The 24,219-nt window shown below is 37.7% G+C and overlaps 1 protein-coding gene across 4 annotated transcripts; it reads right to left on the bottom strand.

The window, feature by feature from the left end:
- Window positions 1–1,837: 1,837 nt before the first annotated feature.
- Window positions 1,838–23,983, bottom strand: pak1ip1 (PAK1 interacting protein 1). 4 transcript variants are annotated; one of them, XM_036561439.1, is made up of 11 exons: window positions 23,934–23,964; window positions 23,702–23,811; window positions 22,768–22,930; window positions 19,174–19,294; window positions 19,014–19,088; window positions 13,794–13,846; window positions 13,562–13,707; window positions 8,043–8,140; window positions 3,194–3,290; window positions 2,357–2,486; window positions 1,838–2,212 (listed from the first exon to the last, which is right to left on the bottom strand). In XM_036561439.1, exons 2-11 carry the CDS (start codon window positions 23,777–23,779, stop codon window positions 2,082–2,084), a joined length of 1,092 nt encoding a protein of 363 aa, XP_036417332.1. In that variant the 5' UTR covers window positions 23,780–23,811; window positions 23,934–23,964; the 3' UTR covers window positions 1,838–2,081. The 4 variants fall into 4 exon arrangements, with proteins under 4 accessions (XP_036417332.1, XP_036417335.1, XP_036417331.1 ...); XM_036561442.1 differs by lacking the exon at window positions 23,702–23,811 and having other exon boundaries at window positions 23,934–23,983; XM_036561438.1 differs by having other exon boundaries at window positions 23,702–23,943.
- Between the last annotated feature and the right edge of the window lie 236 nt (window positions 23,984–24,219).

Here is a 24,219-nt window from a genome sequence, read left to right as displayed (position 1 = left end):
AATGTCATACGTTTCCTCAACTGATTATAATCAATATACAAATCAATTTTGGTCACAATCAGAGCATAAGTGACAGACTTGTGGTCCCTTGTTTCCGAATAGGCTGGACCGCACTGATTGATCCATAAGTATGTTTGAAGCCATAATTTGCATTTGATGCTGAAGCTCCCTCTGCTGGACAGAAAAGATATTACCATGACTGAATATGTTTCCAAATTTGGTTGAAGTCAAATTTCCACATTTCCTGTGCAATTTTGGAACATACACATAATTGCAATGTTTTAGATGTTAATGAGATGTGTAATCTGAAACCATTATCTTTTCATTATTTCAATCATAGAGGAATATAATAACATTTTAATAATTACGCATTAGATTAAGTATTGTAGGGGCTTATGACAATCAATTTAAACTTTGCATGTTTCCTCAGAAAATAGTAATGTATATGTTTACCAAGATTTATTACAATCACCTAAAAACTAAAGAATCTATAGCCCACTAAGTCAGAAAAGGCCAGGCCAAACAGATAAATTGGTGTGTCATGTCCATTCTTTGCAATAAAATCAAGGTTTTTTGATAATTATTTACCTACAGGCTCCACAGCTTGTTTTAAGACCATTAGAACATTAGAACATTAATACAATTTTCTTAAAATTCACAGACTAGTTCGAAAAGCTCTATTTTCAAGCATTAATCAAAGAAAAACTTCAAAGAATTTTAAAAAACTAGTATTTGATAAAATGTCTTTCTCAGTGTAAGCAATGATAAGAATTGATTTATTTTGATCTATGATAAAATTTATAGGACTTATTTTTGTTTATGCTCTTTAGCGCCACCTCATGGCCAATTGAGGTCTATTAGAGATTGCCTATGTGGACACATGATATAATTTTTATGATTGGCCAATGCTAAGCCCTCCAAATGCCTGTTGAAAGCTTATTGGCCAATGGCGGTCATATTTGTCCAGTGATTTAGTTGTCCTTAATAGATCACGTACATATTAGGCCTTGGATGCAACATGCAAAGTTTCAGCTCAATTGGCCCACCAGTTGCTGAGAAACAGATTTTTGGTTGTTATAGCACCCCCTATTGAGTAATCAGTATCAAACTTGGTTTGAATCATATAGGGTACAGGACTGATAAGTTTGATGAGAATTGGCCAAAGGAATCTCTATCTGTAGCCATTTATGTGACACAGGATAAAATTACTTTGTTGTTACATAAATTAAGAGACAAATATTCTTTTAACCTTAAATTGATTGTAACTGAACCAAATAACAATTGTAGTGTTACTGGAAGATTTTAATGATCAGCTATATTTTATAGAGAAGTTCAATACGAGTGAAGGATGGCCCAAAATCTTCACACAAAATATATAGATACATTGTTTTTGTGATAATTTATTTTGAGTTAAAGAACAGATCCCTTCACTTTTTGCCAAAAAACAAGAACAGTAACCTTATTGCTTTTAAAAATATAATGGAACATAAATTGAACTAAATTCATGGAGTGCCATATATGATAATAAAAAAAGAAACAATAAAAAAAGATCCATGACTTTAAGATTGTATGAGCCCTGTACATTTTTGAGTATTTTTACTTTTACAGTTTCATTTTTTCATTTATGAATCCTTTTACAAAGGATTCAGGCCCCTTTTTACATGAGGGACCTGAACCCTGATTTATGGGCCTAGATTTATTCTTTGTGACAATATCTGTTGCAAAAAGCACCACATCAATAAAATGCAATTGAGTTATGTACACCAGTGGGCAATACACAAATTAAAACAATGCAGCAACTTAAATGTTAACAGATTCAGACACTTAAGGCCAGAGGTAGGCTACTTTCTAGTAGGATTTTATTCTGAGAGGCTTAGCTTTAGAAATACATCTGTTTATTTTCAAAAGCAACAACAACAGAGTTTTGTCTTCATGCAGGTTTGGAGATTAAACAGCACACAAATGACTCTGCCCTTTCACTACCAAGCTAGAATGCAAAACCACAACCTACCTTCAAAGAAAAAACAACAATAATGATAATAAACAAGCAATTTATGCTGATCAGTTTAAACAATGCTAGTTCATTGCACTTTCTGTTTTTTCTTCATCTTTTTGGCTGGTTTTCTCAAGGAGAAGTCTTTTAAAACCACCTTCTCCATATTGATTCTCACTCTTTTCCTTGTAGGGGACAGAAGAGCCTCCTTACCAGCTGCTGGAAAATATAAAAACATTCATAAAATGTAGTCTACTAAAAAGTGCCTTAAGTAATTGTTTCGATCAACCATAACGACTGACAAAATGCAACCAAAGTGACAAAATGCTATCTGTAAATCATTAAATGTTCTGCTAAACTTACACAGCACGCTTGCTGGCTGGGTGATTTGCTCTCCTGAGAGTTCTTTCCCTGTTTTGGGTCTCCATACAGATAGGCAGGTGAGACGAGCAATGGTGTTCACCTGGCTCAGTAGACATACCACCTCCGGGTTCTGGGGGCATTACGAAGACATGTATTGCACAAAAATAAATACATGTATTTAGTGGTCAACCAACACTTCAACGGATTAACATAATGGGCTAATGTTTGGATTTTTTAAAATTGTATAAATGGTATAATTCTGACTACTGTGTTTACTGATGTAATAAAACAGAATGATTAACTTCTCATAGTTATGAAATGAATGGGAGTCAGTCTGGCCTGCAGGAAGGCCAGTCTAGCACCTGCTCTCTCTAAATATACAGCAGTGCTGTTGTAACACATGCAGAACCTTCCACATGCCAGACTTCATCTAGAAAGCAGCATGTTGCTCCAAAATGTGCTCAGTGTTAACAGTGCCTTCTCAGATGTACAAGTTACCCACTAATACAACGCCATTCCATATCTTACGGAGCTTACATCTATTCCATGCTATACACATTTAGAAATGGTTAATCAGGAAAATAAACACGGACAATTTACATGGTTTCAAAGACTCTAATTTTAACTCCCCACATTATCACTTAACTGCTGCAGACAAGGACAAACACATTGTTATCAGAGTGTAGGTAGGGGGGTGGGTAGGTAGGTAGGTGGGTGGGTAGGTGGGTAGATAAAAAATACTGATTAAATGTCCTACTCTGTGGATGCTTATGGGTCCAAAACTATTTATGATTTATGTGTAGGCTAACATCTGTGGGGCAAAGCTGTAAAATGTACCTCCAAATTGAACTTCCACAGCTTGATGAACCCATCATTAGATGCTGTGACCAGCACACACAACTCATCAATCATAAAGCTCTCCATTGCTTTTACTCTACAAAGAAAACATAAATATGATATTCAATAATCAATTCACAATTCACTGCAACAACTGGTACATAATACATTAGCAACATTATTTATAAAGTTATATAAACAGTATCTGAAAGTGTGTGGAATATGCACAGTCATATGTAAAAGTTTGAGTAGCCCTGGTCAAATCCTCTAAATAAAACACAATTAAGCACTTTTATAATTACTGTTTTATTTTTTCCCCCATATTCAAAACTTAATATATAGAAATTGTGCAGTAAAATTAGCAGAAAAGGCCATATTTAAGTTTGTTCACTGTAGAGGATGTGTTAACTTATTCCCACTTAAAAATTCAACTAAACATATAATTTGACCAGAAGTGTCAAGCATACAACTGTATTAACCAACCTACAGGAGAATGAAATAATCCCCTAAGGGTCAAGCCTTCAGGCTTGTAACATTCTATGGCTCCCATGCACTTGCCACTTATCGAGAACACCGTGAAGGATGACTTATTTTTATAACTGACGTGTTGAGCTTTCCAACCTAATAGTCTATCCTAACCTACTGCAAAGGCTGGTTGGGTTAGTAGTGGGGTAGTCCTGTTGCCTCAGCTCCAGCTCTCTCTCTTAGCAGTGAGCACCACTTCTTCTGCCTTGCTGCCCTACTTTTTATCTGTCTGTCTGCTACCTGTTTTAGTGTTAACCAGTCCCTGATGATATAAAGCCAGACATACACTGTGTGATATTAGAAATCTTGTTCTCACTGCATATTTGAATCCCCCATTATGTACAACCAAAGGCTACAACTTGCGCGCTCACACCGTGCGAAAAGGTTTCATCCAACTGACACGGGGGCATTTACTGCACATGAAACACAACCCCTATGGACAAAAAAAGCTGTTTCATTCAAATCAAACTTGTCCCACGCTGTGCATGAAACCAAAACCTCAAAATTATGTACATGGGTAGTACAATATGTCATTCTCTGGCCTATTATACAAAGACAATTTAAGGAATTACCCTATTAAAAGTTCATACCTCGCAGTTCAATTGAAACAGAGAAAAGCTGGCCTATACGGATTTTGGTAACACAAATGTTTTTGTTAACCCTAACGTGTTCACCTGCGTAGGGCAGCGGTTGTGATTATGTGTGGGTGGTTGGCGTGCTTTTTCAAGAAATTGGCGAGATCTGCTCAAACTGCAAAATTACCTCCCAAAATATCTAACATCAGAAATCCTTTCAATCGTCCAACTTGTCAAATGAAGCTGGTTTGGGCAGTTAATCAGACATCACTTCCCCCTCACACTGCTCACAGTGCACATCAAATGACAAATGTGTATCTTCTGTGCCAGCTGAAGACTATCCCCGAGAGCCCTAACTAGTTCCAATTCGTCAAGGAGTACATTGTGCGATCTACGGTATCAAAGACAGTACTAAGGTCTAGTAATATCAGCACTGATATTTTGTCTGGGTTGAGACAGCTTCCTTTAGTACCTTTATGAAGACAGTATTTGTGCTACTCTGCCTAGACTAAAGAGTCCAAACAGCTGTTGGAGTTTATGAACATGCTAATTTGACAGAAAACTACTTTCTCCATAATTCTGCCTACAAGACTGTATAGGTCTAGTTATTCTGCCTATAAGACTGTGTATGCGTCTGTTTTAACAGAAACGTACAGGTTGTCAAATCAATGACTTGGTACTAATACCTAATATGAGTGAGTTATTTACTATTCGTAGATGTTCTGATTTTCCTTTAAGCAGCTCAATTCTTTCTAAAAACACTAACCCCCCTGAATTCATCCTTTAAAAAGCTGGTGGGCAAAGTTTCTATACAGCAAGTTGATGGTATGAGATAGGAGACTGTTTCTTTAAGGGTAATGTAGTCAAGAGGATCAAAAGTATAAAATATAGCTGCATGCGGTAATCTGTGGGGTCCAAGCTGTCTTTGGGGTCCAAGATCCAAGATTGCTATTACAGCTATGACCTCACTAGGATATATGCCTGTGAAGTTTTGTAGATAGATTTTTTTTTTGTGGTGACAAGCCAAATCTTCTGAAGTCATATTTAAATCACAACTCTATGCAGGCTATGTTTTTTGGATATTGGATAATATTTTGTTGCGTAACAGTTTCTTGCACGTTACAGTGCCTCTAGCGATGCAGCTGCAGCTGAAACAAAATGTGCAAATTGCCTATGAATGCAGTCTCCAATCACTGGTTAGGGTTTCTCTAACAACGTAATATAACTTCTTTAGCGCTAGATAGAACAATCATTGTTTATATATGAAATGCAGTTGGCACAGGTTGTAGAATACAACAACAACGCAAATAAAGTGAAGTGGAACACAGGACTGGTGTTCTCAAAATTTACGAGAAAAAGAAGGTTATTTCTTGTCTTTTTGTCATGAGGCCATGCAGTTGGAGAGGCCGCTCACACTAGAGGATAAGCCAAACAGAGAGTATAACACAGATCGAGTTCGGGCTACAAATAAGAACCCAAACTCCCATATCTCGTCAGAGATCACATAACACAAACAAAGCTAAATATACTAGACTGAAGCTGTTTGTGCTTTTATGCATAGTGAAAGCGCAAACTGGGGATTAATGTAGGGTTGAGAAACGCAGATATCACAGCAAGAGCTGGAGAAATATTTCACTGCAAACTGGCAGCTGAGTTGAAATTGTAAAGAGAGTGCCTTGACCTCTGCATCCATATGTTATGCACATAACAGCTCTTTTTTGCGTGTGTTTTACATGTAGCTCCTCTAATTCCCTGCTCCACTGTCCAGGCAGTGTGCAGGCACATGTCATTGCCTTGTTCCCTCCACTCTTCTAGCTCTCTGATTGGCTGCTGTTTGAATCACTCATTGAATATGTCTCTGGCCTTCTCACACTTCAGGACCTGTGAACATTTTGAATACTCTATTACCAGGGTCTGAAATTAACACTCACTTAAGCAACTGCATGATGTTTTTCTGGACAGCACCAAGGTAAGCTAAGGGCTAAGGTTTGAAATACTGCAGCTGTGTATTTGCAAGGCTCCTGCTGCAGTCTTGGCAACCATCTGTCCTAAGGGTCTCCCAGACAGTCCACATTTTTGTTCCAACTTACAATGCACAGGGATAAAACAAAGACGTGAGACCATCTGGGAAACCCTGAGGATTGGCTTGAGAACCACAAGCATAGAAGGCAATACAAAATCTGCTTCTGGATGGTTTCAGGAAGATAAAGTTAAAAAAAGATAAAGAGAAGCCTAAGATCAGTATGTGCAAAGCCAAACGTAAGCTGGAGTGGAGTAAAGCATGCAGACACTGGACTCTGGAGCAGTGAAAACGAGTTCTCTGGAGTGATGAATCATGCTTCACTATCTTGCAGTTGGAGTGACTAATCTAGATTTGACAGATGCCAGGAGAACGCTACCTACTGGCATGCAGAGTGCCAAAAGCAGAGTTTGGTGAAGGAGATATAATGATCTGGGGCTGTTTTTTTTTGGGTTGGGCTAGGCCCCTTAGTTCCAGTGAGGGGTGATAATGCTACATCATACGAATACATTTTAGACAACTATATGCTTCTAACTTTGTGGCAACAGTTTAGGGAAGGCCCTGTTTCATGTTACAACATTAATGTCAAAGCGAGGTCCATAAAGACACTTGTGGCCTGTAGAGAGCCCTGACCTCAACCCCATTAAACACCTTTAGTATGAAATGAAATGCTGACTGCAAGCCAGGCATTCTTGTCCAACATCAGTGTCTGACCTCACAAATGAATGGGAAAAATGCCCACATTGACCTAATGGGAAAAATTCCCACAAACACACTGCAAAATCTTGTAAAGATTTGTAGAAAATCTTCCTAGTAGAGAGGAAGTTATAACCGTTAAGAAGAAACCAATTCCATATTAATGCCCATTGTTTTGGAATGGGATCTCCAACGAGCTCATGCAGGTGTGATGGTCGTTTCCACATGCTTTTGGCCTTATTGTGTAAGTTGCATGAAAGATACAGTATTTCCTGTTTACTCTTAAGCAGTCTGTTTATTTTGTTAGGTTTATTTTCAGATATTTTTGGAACTGGGACTACAATGTTGCCCATACATAGGTTATAGTATAGCCAAGTATATTTCAACCCATTTAAAATGTTTAGCATTTTTATGAACCCGTTTCAAAAAAACAAAGTGCTCTGAATTTCACTGCTAAATGAATGCAGCTCAGGTCGGGTTAAAGTTAACTAGTTACTACATGTAACAACCCAACCCGTCCTGGCTAGAATTTACATAATTTTTGCGTCTCAAACCGGAATTGAAAATGTCAGATTCAGTGCGTTTTTTGCTGTTCACAGTGCCACATAGATGACATATCTGTGTCACATATGAGGAAAAAGATCGGATTTGAACAACTTTTACCTGCTGTGTAAACATAGCCCAAGTCTCTCAAATAGTCTCCCCACAGTACCCCGTTAGAAGCCTAGACCTAGATTTCTATAAAGGCCGCAACAATGTCTCCAGCAAAAAGTAAATAAAACTGAGCTAAATAAAGTTTAAGTCTTACAAGTCCCAGACTATAATGGCTACAGTGTACTATGTACTGTACACTATTGTATACTGGTAGTTAGTGTGTGTAGAGGACTAGCACAAAATTTTCTTACTTGACATACTACTAACATTTGTGAATTAATAAATATATTTTGTTAATTTAAAACAGATCCTGCCAGTGTGTGTACCTTTTTTTTACAGAGCAAAACTAAAATATTTGAGAATAACAATATTAACCCACCTGTTCTCATGAGCTCTGAACTCACAAATGCACTTTTCAGAGATCAGATCATATACCTTCACATATTCGTCATCTCCTGCCACAGCCAGCAGTGTATTCTGAAAAAGATTTAAAACAAAAAGCTAGATCAGGGGTCAGGTTTTTATTCCAATTCATACTACTAAAAACTAATATTTTAAAGAGACTGACTAAACTACAAAAACTACAAAATCTCACGTAAGACCTGAAGAATACTTTGCTTTACATGAAGCTACCTCCTATTCTACACTTATGTATAGAGCCCTCGTTTCAATGGCCGACAAAATGGCATAGAAACGGTTTAGGCCTGTTTCATACATACTACCTCTGCCCGTTGTGGCATGAACAACATAGAACAGTTTGCTTTTCATTTCAGCGCCCATATTAACAGGTTATAGGCACACATCATGGCCATTATCAAACGAAATATCTATTAAGCATTTTGTGCTTCATAGACATTCCACAGTAAATCTACAGACTTAAAACGATCACGGGTGCAAACACATACAACATGCTCTTCTATGAACATTCTTTTAATTCAGCAAAGTAACTGATTTAACTATTTATCAGTTTGGAAAAAGGACATCTGTACAACTGGCTTACAAGCAGTTAAAATTCAGTGCGGTCCTGCCGCACAGATGCTCAGCAGCACAAATGCTGTATGTGCAATGATCAATGTGTACAAGCTGTAGCAGTCACACCGCTTACGTTACATAGAGGTAGTATATGGAAAGATGCTTTATAATGACGCTCCACGCATTAACCAGAAAGCAGGTTACAAACGCACCTTGTTTGAAATTCTCTCTTAGTGCAACCAATCCAGCTATTAATCACAAATATCCTCAGCCATTTGCCCTAATTACTATCTACAGGGTTATATTCAGACCTCCTATCAAATTTTATATTTTGGTCCTTTAAATTGGTGCACTACTGGTATTAGTTATTCGAGCACTAATATCTGCCTCTCAGGCAAATATCTGTTCCCGCATTAGTATCAGAAGTTATTGAATAAGGTTGAAAATAGATATCCAGCATTGGCAATATTTTTTTATTATCACTAGGACAAATTAATGTAGTAAAGATGAGTGTTCTCCCTAAATTTATGTATCTTTTAGAATGCCAGCCCTTAAATGATACTCAAAACTCATTTTAAACTACATTTTGAACTACATATGGCCATTATCTTTTCCTATGGGGTAGGAAAAACCCAAGAATCCTGTCAAGCTACAAGCATATTCTAAAGGTGGACTGCAACCACCTAATTTTTGGGCCTACTATCTAGATGCACAATTTCAATCTACATAGATATGGCTTCACCCAAAAATTACTGATGGTCTCTAATGGAGCAGTATGAGACGAAGCACATCCCATCACAGGTTATACTTTTTCTCTGATCAATAGCTACATTACTTAAACTAACTAGAAACCCTCAACTTAACACATTCTACACCTGGGAACAAATCCATCTACTTAATGGCCACAAATCTACTCTTTTTAAGACAACTCACTAGTTGTCTTTCTCAGTAGTTTCTGAAAGTTAACTTTCCTCCATTTTAGAGATTAAACATAGAAACAACAGCATTATGAAAGTACATGGTACATATATGTCACTGTATTACGGCCAATCAAAATCTGCCAAGCTTCATGTTATTTTCTAAACCCTTCAATCACTGCTTAGCAACCGCTGCTATCTGCAATTGCTTCAGCCCGTTATCAGCGGCCATCATATTTGTGACTAGCACTAGGACACAGAGTTCCTCAGAAATACCTTAAGAGTTTTATGAGGTTCAATGTGGAAAAAGCGATGGAACTACACAGTAAGCAGTTCTTCAGAACAGCTGTGGTTCAGCCCTAGACTTAAATGCCTGCTCTGGTCATGTCTGCATGAGACACTATGCTGCCCTGAGGAATGATACCAGAGTAACTTTGAGGTACTGAATTTTCAGGTATGCAGCACACAGCATGTAGGTTAATTAAGCAACAGAACACGAGAGGGAGTGTGTTATCGCAAAATAACATCACGGCTGTGATTTGGTCGCAGGCACGAGCCGAAGGCAATAACACACGACCTTGAGTGTTCTACTGCTTTTATGCAACAGTTAAATAAAAAGTTGGGCCGTGAACGTGGCATTTAATATGTTTTAATGTTAGCAATTCCTTCTGCCAAAATATAGTTCCTTAACAAGCAGCTCGTTGCTACGTCAGAGAAACGAGCTCCGCTCACTCGCTGCAGAGTCAGCAGTTCATTCTCCAGCTCCTTACACAGACCAACTGACAGTTTCGGAATTTAGTGCAGTCTCATCTTCACATATCTGAGGTCAGAGTCTGACCAAATCAGCTGTAGGTCAAACGTAATCTTAAGTGTCCATTTTCTGTTTGTGCGCAACGTAAGAAGTAAAAACGTTCAAATGGCTTGAGCGTCTCCTACAGCTGTCAAAAGTCGTTGCTTAGCAATGGCGTCTCAGCGGAGAGATAGAGTGTTTGTGAAAAAACGTGACATTATGGCGAAATAACATCACGGTGAGAACGCTTCTCAACCAATCAGCTTGTGTGGCCAGAACTAACTGCTGTATATCATATAACATTGCTATGGCAAAATGTAAGGGTTTATGAGCATAGTTTACCTATCATGCTTGTAAAATGCAAAGATTATTCATTTTTTATTTGGAGCGCTCAAAACGTTGCTAGATAAATCAGCATGCTTTAGTTTAGTTCCAGTAGCTGCTCAGTTTAGGCTTCAGGCTCCATAGTAGGCTACATTAGTGATTAGATGAGAAATTAAAGCTGTATTTTGTTACCTACATATACATACTACAACTGGCATGAGAAAGTTCACTTTTAACTAGCATACTGATAGTACAGTATCATGTAGATAACATTTTTAAAAAATCAGCATTTATCAGCACTGATCAGCAACATTAGACTGTTGTCTCATTAACTGTATAAGTAGCTGTCTTTCCCGTTAGCCGCGGTTTGGTAGCCTTTTATAACCTATGTTTGTAAGTGTGCTTTTTCATTAAGCAGTGAGGACAGATAGGCAAAAGAGACAAGCAGAGAGAGAGTTAAATGAAATAAAATCAATTTGAAACTATCACTTGTAGTGCAGGTTTCAATATATTTTCAGCTGAAAATAAACATATAAATAAATAAATTATTAATAAAATATATTTAAACAAGGTGGGAGTCAAATGAGTTTACAGATAGCAGTTCATGGAGGAAAGAAGTGATTGGGTAGGAACAAATGAAAGGAAAAGATACATAATAGTCATGCATGAGTAAAAAGGAGCAATGATTTTGTTAAAACAAAAAAAATAAAGGAGAAACTCAGTGTTGGTGTAATGCTCATATTTGACAGTTATTTTATTCACTATGAGATGCAGATCACATTTCTGCAAAATTAACCTTAATAAAATTTTGATCCTAGATACAGCCCTGGAAGTAATTAACACAAACATTAATCTTGATCCCAGGATTTGGTTGTTAGGTGATGTGAGATTATTACGTGTTTCGCATTTGAAGAAGTATTTTGTATTGCTAGCTGGTACAGCTGCCAAGAAATGTATATTAGTGAGTTGGAAATCTGAATACTTACCTCCCATTAGGCAGTGGCTAAATGAGCTTGTGTCCTGCAGCACTCCTGAGAAAATCCTATATAGTGCTATGGGGAAGGCCAAAGTATAGGGGGCTTTTATGGATTTCTTAAATATAATACCTTAAAATAATCTTTTCCACCTAATTTATTTATGTCTTTTGGTGTGAGTGTTTACATTTACATTATATGTGAAAAATCACAATGTACAATATTTAGAAAACTTTTGAGGCAATGAGTTTTTGTAAAGCAGTGATATATATGAAAGATATGTGAAAGATGTGAACCTCCCTTTCCCTACTTTCTCTCCTTTTTTTGTTCCCCCCTCTTCCAACACCTTATCAGGGAATGGAAAAAAGAAGAAATACAAACACTGTATCACATGTATCATTGTGTCACATTTAGAATTTCCTATGTGTATAGATAAACATTTATTCTGATATATTTTAATATTCAGAGTTTCAGTGAAACCATTTTTGCCCTTTCACTTTCTGTTATGATCTAACCCCTGGTTTGGCTAAAAAGTACTTCATGTTAAATCGAATGTACCGTTGACGGAGTTTAACACTCCATGTGATGGATGGGGGCATTTAGAAGACATCTGTAACAGAACTCTGTTCTTTATTCTAGCTCCCTTGAAACCAACTACTCTTCTTGACTTGACTTTTCTGACAAAAAGAAATTGTTGTTACTGTATTTATGCACATTTGCATCTACCCTAATGATATGTGTGTGTTTTTTTACTGGCACAGTTACTGCCAGGATAAATTGTTTGAAGATTTGGGGACTTATCGACATTAATGTATCTGGAGATGTCGGCACTGTCATCCTGCCGCTCTCACATGCTCATTCAGGATTGTTTACGGTGGATCTTCTGGCTCCCCCTTTTACCTAAGCTGTTATAACTAGGCCGGAGACTGTTTGTACTCTATTTATCATACGCATTGTGCCCACCACACATCAGTCTCAGACATTGTACACTCAGCATGCTGAGATTATTACCTTTTCATGTTAACATGACTTCATGGCCAGCATGGATTAATTCTCATTCTTAATCTTTTTAGATAACATTTGTTAAACCTTTGGGAAATTAGTCACTGGTTTCATTAGTTAATCTGAAACATTCCTTTAATGAGTCCCTGTATTAATCATTTTTTAAACTCTGACTGAAATTGTATTTTGAAACTGTTTTGCTATCCAGTATTGGCCACAGAATAACAGTTTCCCTTTAGAGTCTTAATTTCAATCAAGGTTTCTTTCTCATGCTCTTACCTTTTCACTATTGCCTTTGGCTTTAATTCAATTGAGAGGACAAAGTAGCACGCAAAATATTTCTTAATGTACCTCCTCACATTTTGTTCCCTGTGTACATTTCATATAGCACAGGCCTGATATCTGATGATTTCTGCTGTTTTTTTACTCTCAGAGAGCCTTTTAGACTTAGTTTTAGTTAAGCCTTTACATGTGAAGTTGCGTGTGTTTGTATAAATGTGATAACCTGTTGAGACTATTTTTCTTTATTTTTATACATTTTTTTAATTATGTTGCTTTTTTCATGTTCCTGTAATCCTGAAAAAAACTTTTTTTCATTAAATTGTATAATCTACTTTACTTTTAAAGTGCAATAGATTATAAAAGTATATGATCTTCACTTTTTAGTTTTTGGAGTATAATGGATCACAAAAATTACTCTTATAAGAAAAAATAATTAAATAAACATTTTATTTTCATTCATTTTATTTTTCCTTACGCTGTGGTAAAAACAATGTGCTTTGCAATGCTGCACTTCTACTTTAAAAGAACAGGCATCTAAGCAATTAAGAGAAACTCAGGAATACTTCACAACTAGAACAGATACACATTCTCACAAGTCACTGTCTTTTACATTGATTTTAGAAAAAATTAAACATACCTTCAAAAATCTGATGGATGAAATCCTCTTTTGGTAGGTGAGGGTGCCTGTAATGCTAGCGGACTCCAGGCTGTAGATGTCTAATTTATCATGCATAACTACAACATATTTATCCCCAACCGGTGACCACAGCACTAAGTGAGCATCTGATTAAAAAGAGAGACTGCATATTACAATTAAAGTGATTAAAAAGACAATGTAAAACCAATGCTTTTTATAACACATTTCTTACCTTGCTTTATGTTCTTGACAAAAGCTGACCTTCCATCTATTAGATTCCATGTTCTAAATGAAAAATGACAGCCGATTCATTTCCACAATTCAAAATATATTAAAATAAAAACAGAAAGCAGCAATTATTAAAATCTGTTTGAAAACAGTACAAAAACAATATTTAACGTTTTACCTTTTACCTGAGTCTCATTGTTTTTTTAAATATGTGGTCAATCCAAATTTTATGCCTGCAACAAGTTTCAAAAAAGTTGGGCATTTATCTGTAATACAACTTATATACAGCTATGCAACTGGTATGATGACTGTCATCTTTTGAGCTTAATAAGACATATTTTTACTGGAGATAGTTCTGGACTGCAGGCAGGTCAGGCAATCTCTGATAACGCAGCCATACTGTTGTGAAGTGCAGAGGTGGCTTGTTTTTGTCATGTTGAAATCAGCACGTACATCCCTGAAAAAAGACTTCGTCTAGAAGGCAGCATACGTTGCTCCAAAATGTGCTCAGTGTTAACAGCGATGTTTAATAACGTTTAGCCAACTTTTGCACCAGTGTGGAATGTGGGATGACTGGCCAGATGCACCAACTTCCGCCCTGGACAACACTCTTGGCGCGGTCTCTCTACCTCTATCAGCCAACGAGCACCCTCTGCTGTTGCAGCATCTCTTGCCAACAACACCCAAACCCAAAAGGGCTAGTGCAAACAGCAGTGCTAGCGACAACAGTTAACAACATTAATCCTCAGGAGCCTCAGACAGGTAAAAGTAACATTATCCAGGTGAAGCAGCAGTCCACAGACATGTTTCAGTGAAGCATGTTTTGGCTAACGCTTATGAAGTTGCGCATTTGCAGTGTGAGGAGGAAACAAAGGGGCTTCGCAAAACCACCTACTTTATAGCACAAAACAAACTGGCTAATTTAAAAATTGGGTCATCTGGTTAAATTCATGAAACAGATGGAGTGTCCTTCTTTCAAAAAGCTGAACAGGGACATATGTTATTGAAGCTATCTTAATGAGAAAGGTCTGTCAGAAATGCCTCAAGCTATTGCAAGTACAATTGTGGAGGATGTTGACAAGGCTGTGCTAAAAAGTCACGTATTTTCCTTAGTACTTGATGAATCCACAGACAAAAGCAACATGAAGCAACTCATTATATATGTAAGGTACAAAGATGACAACAAGATTAAAACAAAATTGTTCAGAAACTCTGAAATTGTAGATGAAAAAGCAGACACCATTTTTGAGGATGTGAAGCAACTGCTGAAAAAAAAAATGGTTTAGATTGAAAAAAACGTATAACAATTTGCGTCAATGGTGCTACTGTTATGACCGGATGCAGCCAAAGATTGTTAAAAAACCTCAGAGGAATTTAACTCAAATTTGGTAGGGGTGCATTGCTCAGGTCATTGTCTTGGTCTTGCAGCTAGTGACGCACCGAGATCTGTGCAACAGGTGAAACAATTTCAGCAGGATTTGAGGTAAATTTTTGTATTTCTTAGTAATACTGCTGTCAGAGGTAACAAGCTACATGAACTGCAGAAACAGTTGATGAGCTCCACCTGAAGCTTACCCAGCCACACGCAGTGAGGTGGCTGTCAATTCAGAATGCTGTGTAGATCAGTGAAAACCCTGAGAGATGTCCAACACTCTGGACTCTGGCAAAGTCAAAGGTCTACTGACAGCTGTCAGACAATTTAACTGTGGCCCTCTGTCACATGATGAAAGATGTACTTATGTATGTGGTCCTTTTCTCAAAACATGTTGAAATAGAAGATCTGGACTTCTCCACAGTTCAAACAATGGTTGAAGGCACCAAAGAGGCCCTGAGAGAAATAATAGTCCACCTGGCCCTACAGAAGATGAATCCTTCAGCTCTCTTCATAGTAACAAATTTAAAAGAGGCAAGCTTTTTGACCTCAACAATGAAAAAACAGCTTTTAATGACATGAGGAGCAGGTATGTAGGATCCTTGATAAATGATACCGACAAGAAGATTCCCTGCTGACACAATGGATATTCTGTCATGGTTTCCAGTGACTCAAATGCTTCATTTTCCTCTCAACAGTTTGCAGGGACTGTGTAGCATGAACATACTGGTGTATGCACTGAGATAGAGAAACTCATCAAGATAGCTATGATCATACCAATTGCAAGCATGTCATGTGAACGTGAATTAAGCGCACAAAACAGAAGTAATAGACTGAGTAATACAAACCTTACCAATCTGGTGCTCAATTTAGAGCCTGGCCCTTCCATAGAATAGTTTGATTTTGAGTTGTGGAAAGATATGAAGTAGAGGAGACAAACGAGAGGGAAAGAGTAGAGCATGAAAACAAGAGAAAAGCGAGTGACCAAAAGAAAGACTAAAGATGCTGATACAGCTCAAAAAGATGACCACTAAGAGAGGAGAAGGAGAAAAAGACAACAAACTACAGCTATGCATACAGTTCAGAGAATCCATGATGCCTAGTCTGTAGACCGTGATGCCATGCAAACATGGATTCAGCAAACAAAATAGGATTAAAACTCAGCTCAAAAAGATGACCACTAAGAGAGGAGAAGGAGAAAAAGACAACAAATTACAGCTATGCAGACAGTTCAGAGAATTCATGATGCCTAGTCTGTAGACCGTGATGCCATGCAAACATGGATTCAGCAAACAAAATAGGATTAAAACTAAATTCATAAATTCACCAAGTAACACAAACCTCATCAATCTGATGCTCATTTCAGAGCTTGGCCCACCCCAAGAGCAGTTTGATGTTTTTTGAGACAGAGTACAGGGAAAGATTAGAGCATGGAGACAAAAAAGAAGAGCCACCTAAAGAAAGACTAAGGACACTGATGCAGCTCAAAGAGATGACAGCTAAAAGAGAAGAAGAAAGAGACAACAAATTACAGCAACGTATATAGTTCAGAGAGTCCTGTAAATTGGAGAAGAGCGACAAAATGCAATCTGAGGTAAGACCTATGTTTAAGCTCAGAAGTAGTACCCCCGCCAATCACCAAGGTGTATAAACCCACCCCCCACCATGTGAAATATTTACCCAATGAATTTCAAGGCCTGTATCCAAGCAATCCAAGACATGATTGCATCACCTGTATAAGTTGTTTTTGATCATTTTACAATTTTTTAGGAACGTGTTGCAGGTGTACATTTTAAAATAAGTGAATATTTACAAAAAGTATTAAGTTCATAAAATGATACATTACATAACTTATCTGTGTACTGTTTTTGTTCAAATACACGTCAAAGTAGACTTATAAATCACAGCTTTCTGTTTTTATTTGCATTTGACATACTGTCCCAACTTTTTTGGAATTAGGGGTTCCATTACACATATTGTACTATGCAAACATCCAATGAAAACGATTGTGCATAGTAATTTATCTAGGCAGCAAGTGTTTATTTGTTCAAATAATGTTCAACATTAAAATAAATACAAATAAATAACACATTGTGGTTTAATGGGTGTGTTAGCTTAAACCATTTCCAAACCTCTCCTCAAAGAAGCCCAGTATGTACAGCTACCATCAAACACTACAGCTAGGCAATATGACAATATTTATCATTGTCGTGCTAAAGTATATTGTGACATATTGTGATGTAAACAATATGTCACAATATACTTTTGTGAGCATAGCGTGGATATCAACAGTACACAAATATCAATTACAAACTTTATATTTAATTAAAACAAGAGCATAATTAGTCTTGTTTAATTGGATTTAGTGGAGCACAGTGTGTGAAATGTTTAATACAATTTGATTGAATATGGCACTACATTGGCTGCTCTAACTTACCAGATGTCAGGAAAAAAATATTGTGACACTGTGTATTGTAAAATATGGCCTTAAGTATTGATATTATATTTTGCCGTATTGCCCACCTCTATCAAATTACTTTGGTTATTCAACACTTTGTTAACTTAAAACATGGGTGCTCATGATGGAATTAAAAAACATACAATGCAATGGCTGGTGTACAGAGCCCGGTAGGGGTCACTAATGAGAAAAAACTGCGAGGAGGAAAATCTGTCCCCAGAGTTTAGTAATTCGTACTCTCAGTTTATCAACTGTGCCCACGGATTTGTAAACTGCACTCTCGGTTAGCAAAACCGTACCAACAGATTTGTAACCTGCACTCTCGGTTGGCAAAACTGTACCGACGGATTTGTAAACTGTATTCTCGAATTTAATTTCCGTGACCTCCGAATATTTCTTCAATATCTCAATTTTAGAAACTGTGCCCTCAGGTTAGTTAGCTAACTGTGTAAAGCATACGCTTCCTCCCACAGCTACAGTACAGGCCACATTTATGACTATTTTGAGAAAATGTAAAACTGGATGATACAACTGTGTCGAGCTTTCGTGATGAAAAGATACACATAAGCAAGTAACGTTAACGTGAAATTAAGCTGACATTACCAGAAAGCAGGTTATGTAATTGTGCTGTACTTTCACGTACACCGTTATCAAAGGCTTTAACATTTCATGAAATTACAGTTTAACCTTACTGCCTAATTGGAATGTTTTGTAGAAATGCATTATGTAAATGCACTTGTTTAAAACGAGGCAAAAATAATCTGGTTTTTGCCTACATTATCCTACCACGCGGCCAGAATCGACTGAATGGAGTTTCAGCCCGGAGAGCACACTGCATGTTAATAACAGGAATAACGTCAAACCCTGACTATGCAAGAATTACTGACTATTTATAGCCCAGTGAACAATCAACGTGGAAATCACGTGCACGAGCGTCATTTCAGTACAGTACAATTTACAAATCCGTCGGTACAGTTTTGCTAACCATGACTACAGCTTACAAATCCGTCGGTAGTTTTGCTAACCGAGAGTAGTTTACAAATCCATCGGCACAGTTTTGCTAATCGAGAGTACAGTTTACACATCCGTCGGTGCAGTTTTGCTAGCCGAGAGTACAGATTACAAATCCGTGGGCACAGTTTATGAACTGTGAGTACGGATTACTAAACTGCAGTGACAGATTTTCCTACTCACAATTTTTTTTCTCATTAGTGACGCTTACCTAGCTCCGTACAGGAGTGCCCCGAGAATTCAGGAAATAAATGTGCTCCTCTACATGTATAATTCTAATCAAGATACCAATAACTTACTATAAAAAAACTAAGGGCACCTACCACTTTGTACTGTACTGTATGTGAAGGAATTGATAAGTTCACTATAGACATTAAAAATACCTCAATTTCTTGTCCGTTCCAACAGAGAGTGCAAGTTTCCCAGATGGATGCACTGACAGAGAAGTGATATGGCCCCTATTACACACAAAAAGAATCTCAGCCAATAAAACAGAAAAAGAGAAACATCAGTAACACAGAGTGTACTGACTTAAAGACTTACATGTGTGCTTTGATTGATTTTAAACAGTCCCATGTCTTTGTACTCCATACACACAGGAGACCATCTTCCCCACCACTGAGTAAATGGGAGGTGCCACAGAACTCCAGACATGAGACAGTACCTGCACAAACAGGGTGGGTAGACCAAACTCATTTTTAGTTAAGTAAATAATGAATATGCTTTGATTATGGATTGTGGAACAAATTTTTGGCCAAGCATCAGGGACCTGATCAGACACACACATTTTCTAAGCCGCTTATCCTTCTGGGTCACATGGTGCCTATCCCAGCGGTCACTGGACGGAAGGCAGGAAACAACCTGGACACTCACACCTACAGCCAATTTAGAGTGTCCAATTACCCTGACTGCATGTCTTTGGACTGTGGTAAGAAACTGGAGCCACACAGACACAGGGAGAACACGCCAACTCCACACAGAAAGGTCACCTGGCCGGGAATCAAACCCAGTTAAAGGAGTAATGACAACAGGAGGATAACTGGCACATATTAAAACTAGTAATGCACTGATAATCTGTTTAATAATGTGGTCATATATTTGTATACGTGATCATGCTTGGGTACAAATATAATTGATAACAACCCATACAATATAGTCCAGAGCTGATGTGCACAACATAAGAAAATGAAAAAACAAATATCAAAAAACAAAAACAAGTTTAATAATGATAGCAGCAGCAACACACTACCAAAAAACAAAAAAGAGGCTAAAAATGTAAATTAATAACTGAAGATCAGGTGTGCAAATCAGAAAAAACAAAGTTGTGCATGAGCTCTAGAGAACTACCTGGAGCCACTACTCTAGGGAATGGTGTGCCAACCAAAGTAGCCTGGCAAATATATATTTGAACAAGGATGTCACATAGTGAACATTGAAATTATTTCTAACCCATGCTATATATACAGTTACATAAAGTGTAGAAGACACTGACCCACGCCTTCATAACATCATAAACTAGATTATTTTAATTCTCTTTTTATTGGTATCCCGGCAAAAATCTTGCAACACCTTCACATTTGCCCGGTTCTCTATCAGTTGCACTGGTTACGCATTTCTTTACACACCGAGTTTAAGGTTCTTCTTTTGATGTTCAAGTCCCTAAATGATCTAGCACCCCCTTCTCCCCTATACTCCTGCTTCTGCTCTGAGGTCCTCTGGTGCGGGCCTCTTGGTGGTCCCTGCCTTTAAACCAGGTGTGTCCAATCTTATCCGCAAAGGGCTGGTGTGGCGACAGATTTTCACTCCAACAAAGCAGAAGGTCACCTGATGAAATGTTTGCAGAATAAGACTAACTGATTAAACAACTAGAATCAGGTGTGCTCCAGCTTGTTTGGAGTGAAATCCTGTAGCCACACCGGCCCTTTGCGGCTAAGATTGGACACTCTTGCTTTAAACGCTCAACTTTTGGGGGGCAGCTCTTTTAGTGTTATGGCCCCTAAACTATAGACCTCTCTTCCTTTATCTCTCCACCACCACTCCACCCTGTCCTCTTTCAAAGTCCCCCTCAAAACTTTCCCTTTTTTCTCAACTTCCATTTTTCCTCTCGCTCCCTCTTAATTTTTTTTTCAGCGATTATGTAAAGTCCTTGAGAAGAGTCTAGCTGCAGACATGCACTCTCAGCCTGACATGCACTGCCAGCCTATTGATGACGTCAGTGCACGCTCTGCCACGATAGTGTTTCTGTCGGTTTTGTGAGGAAAAATAGCGAACCACGTACTGCTGGGCAAGAGGAGTTATACTGAATGTATATTAACGTTGTCTTACTGATAATAAAGTAATTAAATATGAAAACTTTCCAAATTAAATCTACCACGACGATAAGACATGAATGTCGGATTAATTCGCAGAAAAAAACAAAAAGGTTACTGCTGAAACTCATGAAAGCCATGCTGAAGACGATTAGTTATTAAAAACTGTAATATTGATTAAAATAGAACTTATTAAGGATTATGTGTGGGGGAAAAACTTGATTCTTAGATGCATCGCAATGCGGACGTGAACAATTCTGAATCGATTCATAAGTGTCAAAAATCGATTTTCTAAATATTTAATTTATAACGTAATGTTGATGGAACATAAAAGGCGGAACTTTTCTTCAAAAGTAGATCAGGTTCTTGTAAAATGTCTCTCAACGTTCGACTGATTTACGAAGCTGAAGTCGCTTCTCAGTCTCCAGCTTGTCAGTCTCCAGCTTGTCAGTCTCCAGCTTGTCAGTCTCCAGCTTCTCAGTCACCAGCTTCTCAGTCTCCAGCTTCTCAGTCTCCAGCTTCTCAGTCTCCAGCTTCTCGTTCGAATTTTCCTGTTCCACCACTTCTGCCCGAGGTGCCAAATGTAACTGCTGCACCATTTAAGGTGGACCGGGAAAATTCGAAAGAGAAGCTGACTTCATCTTCGCAACTTTTTAGTGTTTGAAAGTCTCTCGTTGCAGATTTAACGTACCAGGAAACCAACTACGTTGTTTATAAATGCGAATAAGTCCATTCCTCTCCAAATGTTCGTCTTAAATCTCTGTCTTTTTGTTCGCAACTAGCGAGGCGAGATTGCGTTGCTATGTGGCTTGCAGTCTGCACGCCAGTTCTCAGTCGTTGAGAACCAGGGTTTTCGCGCTATGTTGCACACTTTGGAGCCGAGATTCAGCGTCCAGTCTCGAAGATATTTTACTGACACAGCGACCCCGTAATCGAATCGATTCATGAGATGCCTAAAGATTCCCAGCCCTATTAAGGATTCTAGGATTGTACAGTCAATGTAGTACAGATTACTTTTGCTGTCTCATCAATGCTGTCACAACCTCCTAGAAGGTTGTCAGACAACATTGTCATAACTTTCTGAGGAATTACATTTCAACATTGTGACAATGTAGAGAGCACCAAGCAGACAGCGTTGTGTGCACCAAAACAGTACATTGTCACATCGTAACTGCGTTTGCAGGCCCGTTAGGAATAAAACCTGATGGTTTTGCTTCCTAACAGGAATTGGCTTGATGGTTGCCATTAAAGGCCATTAGGAAACAATCAAATGTATCTGGAATCAATCCCAAAACATCCTTTACACTGTGATATCAACCCATCTGTGATATCAACCCATCACGAAAACACAGAATACCATTAGCAACTACTGAAAACCACCAGGAACCAACAGACACTTTTAATGGGTTCTATGATTTTTCTTCAACAGGGAGGTACATTAAATCTCTCTCTCTAACCGTGTTATGGACAAAAAACGGATTAAGTTATGATATTGCTAAGCAGCAGCAGCCAAAAGTTACTGTGCCGTTGGGCTTCGGCCATTGTGGCATTGTGTGCATGTGACGTCACTGGGGCTGAGAGCACATGTCTGCAGCCAGACTCTGTTGAAGTCCTTATCGTAAACTGGCCTTGCGAAAAGTGCTACAGAAATTAAAACATACATATTATGTGACTTAAAGATCAAACACTGATATGTCAAAAAAGGAGAAACATTCCATGGGGTTTACTTCACATGACTGTAACATATGAGCTAATGACCTTTTTAACAACCTTTGAATTCACTGAGTTTATGTCCACAATATTAAGAATCAAGATTTTATTTCCTTACCATTGTGGTGTAACAAGGCTCCATGTTCAGTTCTTGTGTTCATGTCATAGAGCTGAACAGTTTCATCTTTGCTGCCCGTGGCAATGAACTGCTCACTGGCTGCTACTGCAGACAGGGATGCTGTATGAGCATGGTGTGTGAAGACTGGCTCTATTCTCCATTCCTGTAAGACACAATGATACATTTGAAAACTAATACATTTTCAACACACACACTTGTATTCAGGTTAGCACAATAATTTATTGTGCACATCACTAGTAATAAAAACCAAAGTGACCTTGAAAGAAAAAATGGTTTTTAATGACTAGGTCTTTTTGCAGTGATGTATTGGTGCTTGGATATATGGGTATACTGTGTTTTGTAAGGGATTTCCACATCTACAATTAAAGCATTTAAAGCTGGTCTAAAAGTTTAGTAATTTATGTAAATATAGTTAAATATATTACAGCCAACATAACTAAGAAAAAATATTGTACACAGTCATTTTCACAGTGCATTTATTCATGCATCAAGAGGGAAAGTGCAATAATCATTAAAGAATTAAGAGACAATATAAATCACACAGTGAAGCTTAATACTAATTTGTTAAACAAGACTGATCATGATCAAATCGTGTATTAACGTGTATTTACACGTTAATATTTTAAGTGATTGCATTGATGTAAAAATGCATATATAAAACTAATTGTCAATATTAATTAACAAATTATTAGTTCCTATTTATAAGAGCATACTATTATAACAGTAATGTAATCAAATCTTCTAACTGATTCAGGTTAGAATTTAAGATGAACCCTCATGTTGAACACAGCCCCCGACCTTCCCCTAACACACACACACACACACACACACACACACACACTTTATATTAAAGACATCGCACTGACAAAATCGCACTTTAAAAAGTATTCTCAGAAAACGAAAGGTAGCTTACCTCTTCACTGGGGCACACTCGATAACCAAAAACTATCTGCTCGTAACTTCCAGCAACCACTTCCACTTGATCTCCCATGTTATAAAACAATTTAGCTATTTATTTTAGCACTGGACACAAAAAAACGTTTACAAAGTATCTATATGGCTTTGCCAACCAGGAAAAGAGCAAATCTAAACCGCAAGTCTGACAAATTTGCAGAACAACAATCTGGAAACAGAAGTGTACATACCATGTGCGTGATTTCTAACCAAGGAAGCGTTAGTCGCGTTTAACTTCCGGGTCATGTTTAAAGTATGCATATCAAATTAAAAGACAATCGTTTAGTCCACAAAAATAATTTAGAAAAAATTTGTAATAGCATAAAAATAAAATACTTAAATAATAAGAAAAATACTTGAGCGCTATGTTTGCTGACAATCTTTTACTTACAACAATACATTATTTTTTTGTTCTTGGTTTGGAACACATTGCACCAAGGATTTGAGCTAGTGTCCATTTTCCGGTTGTCCAGATGT

This window comes from Colossoma macropomum, unplaced genomic scaffold (genome assembly GCF_904425465.1).
Source record: "Colossoma macropomum unplaced genomic scaffold, Colossoma_macropomum, whole genome shotgun sequence".
Classification (NCBI taxonomy): Eukaryota; Metazoa; Chordata; class Actinopteri; order Characiformes; family Serrasalmidae; genus Colossoma; species Colossoma macropomum.
Note: the sequence above shows the minus strand (reverse complement) of the source record. Positions and strands in the feature narration are given on the sequence as shown.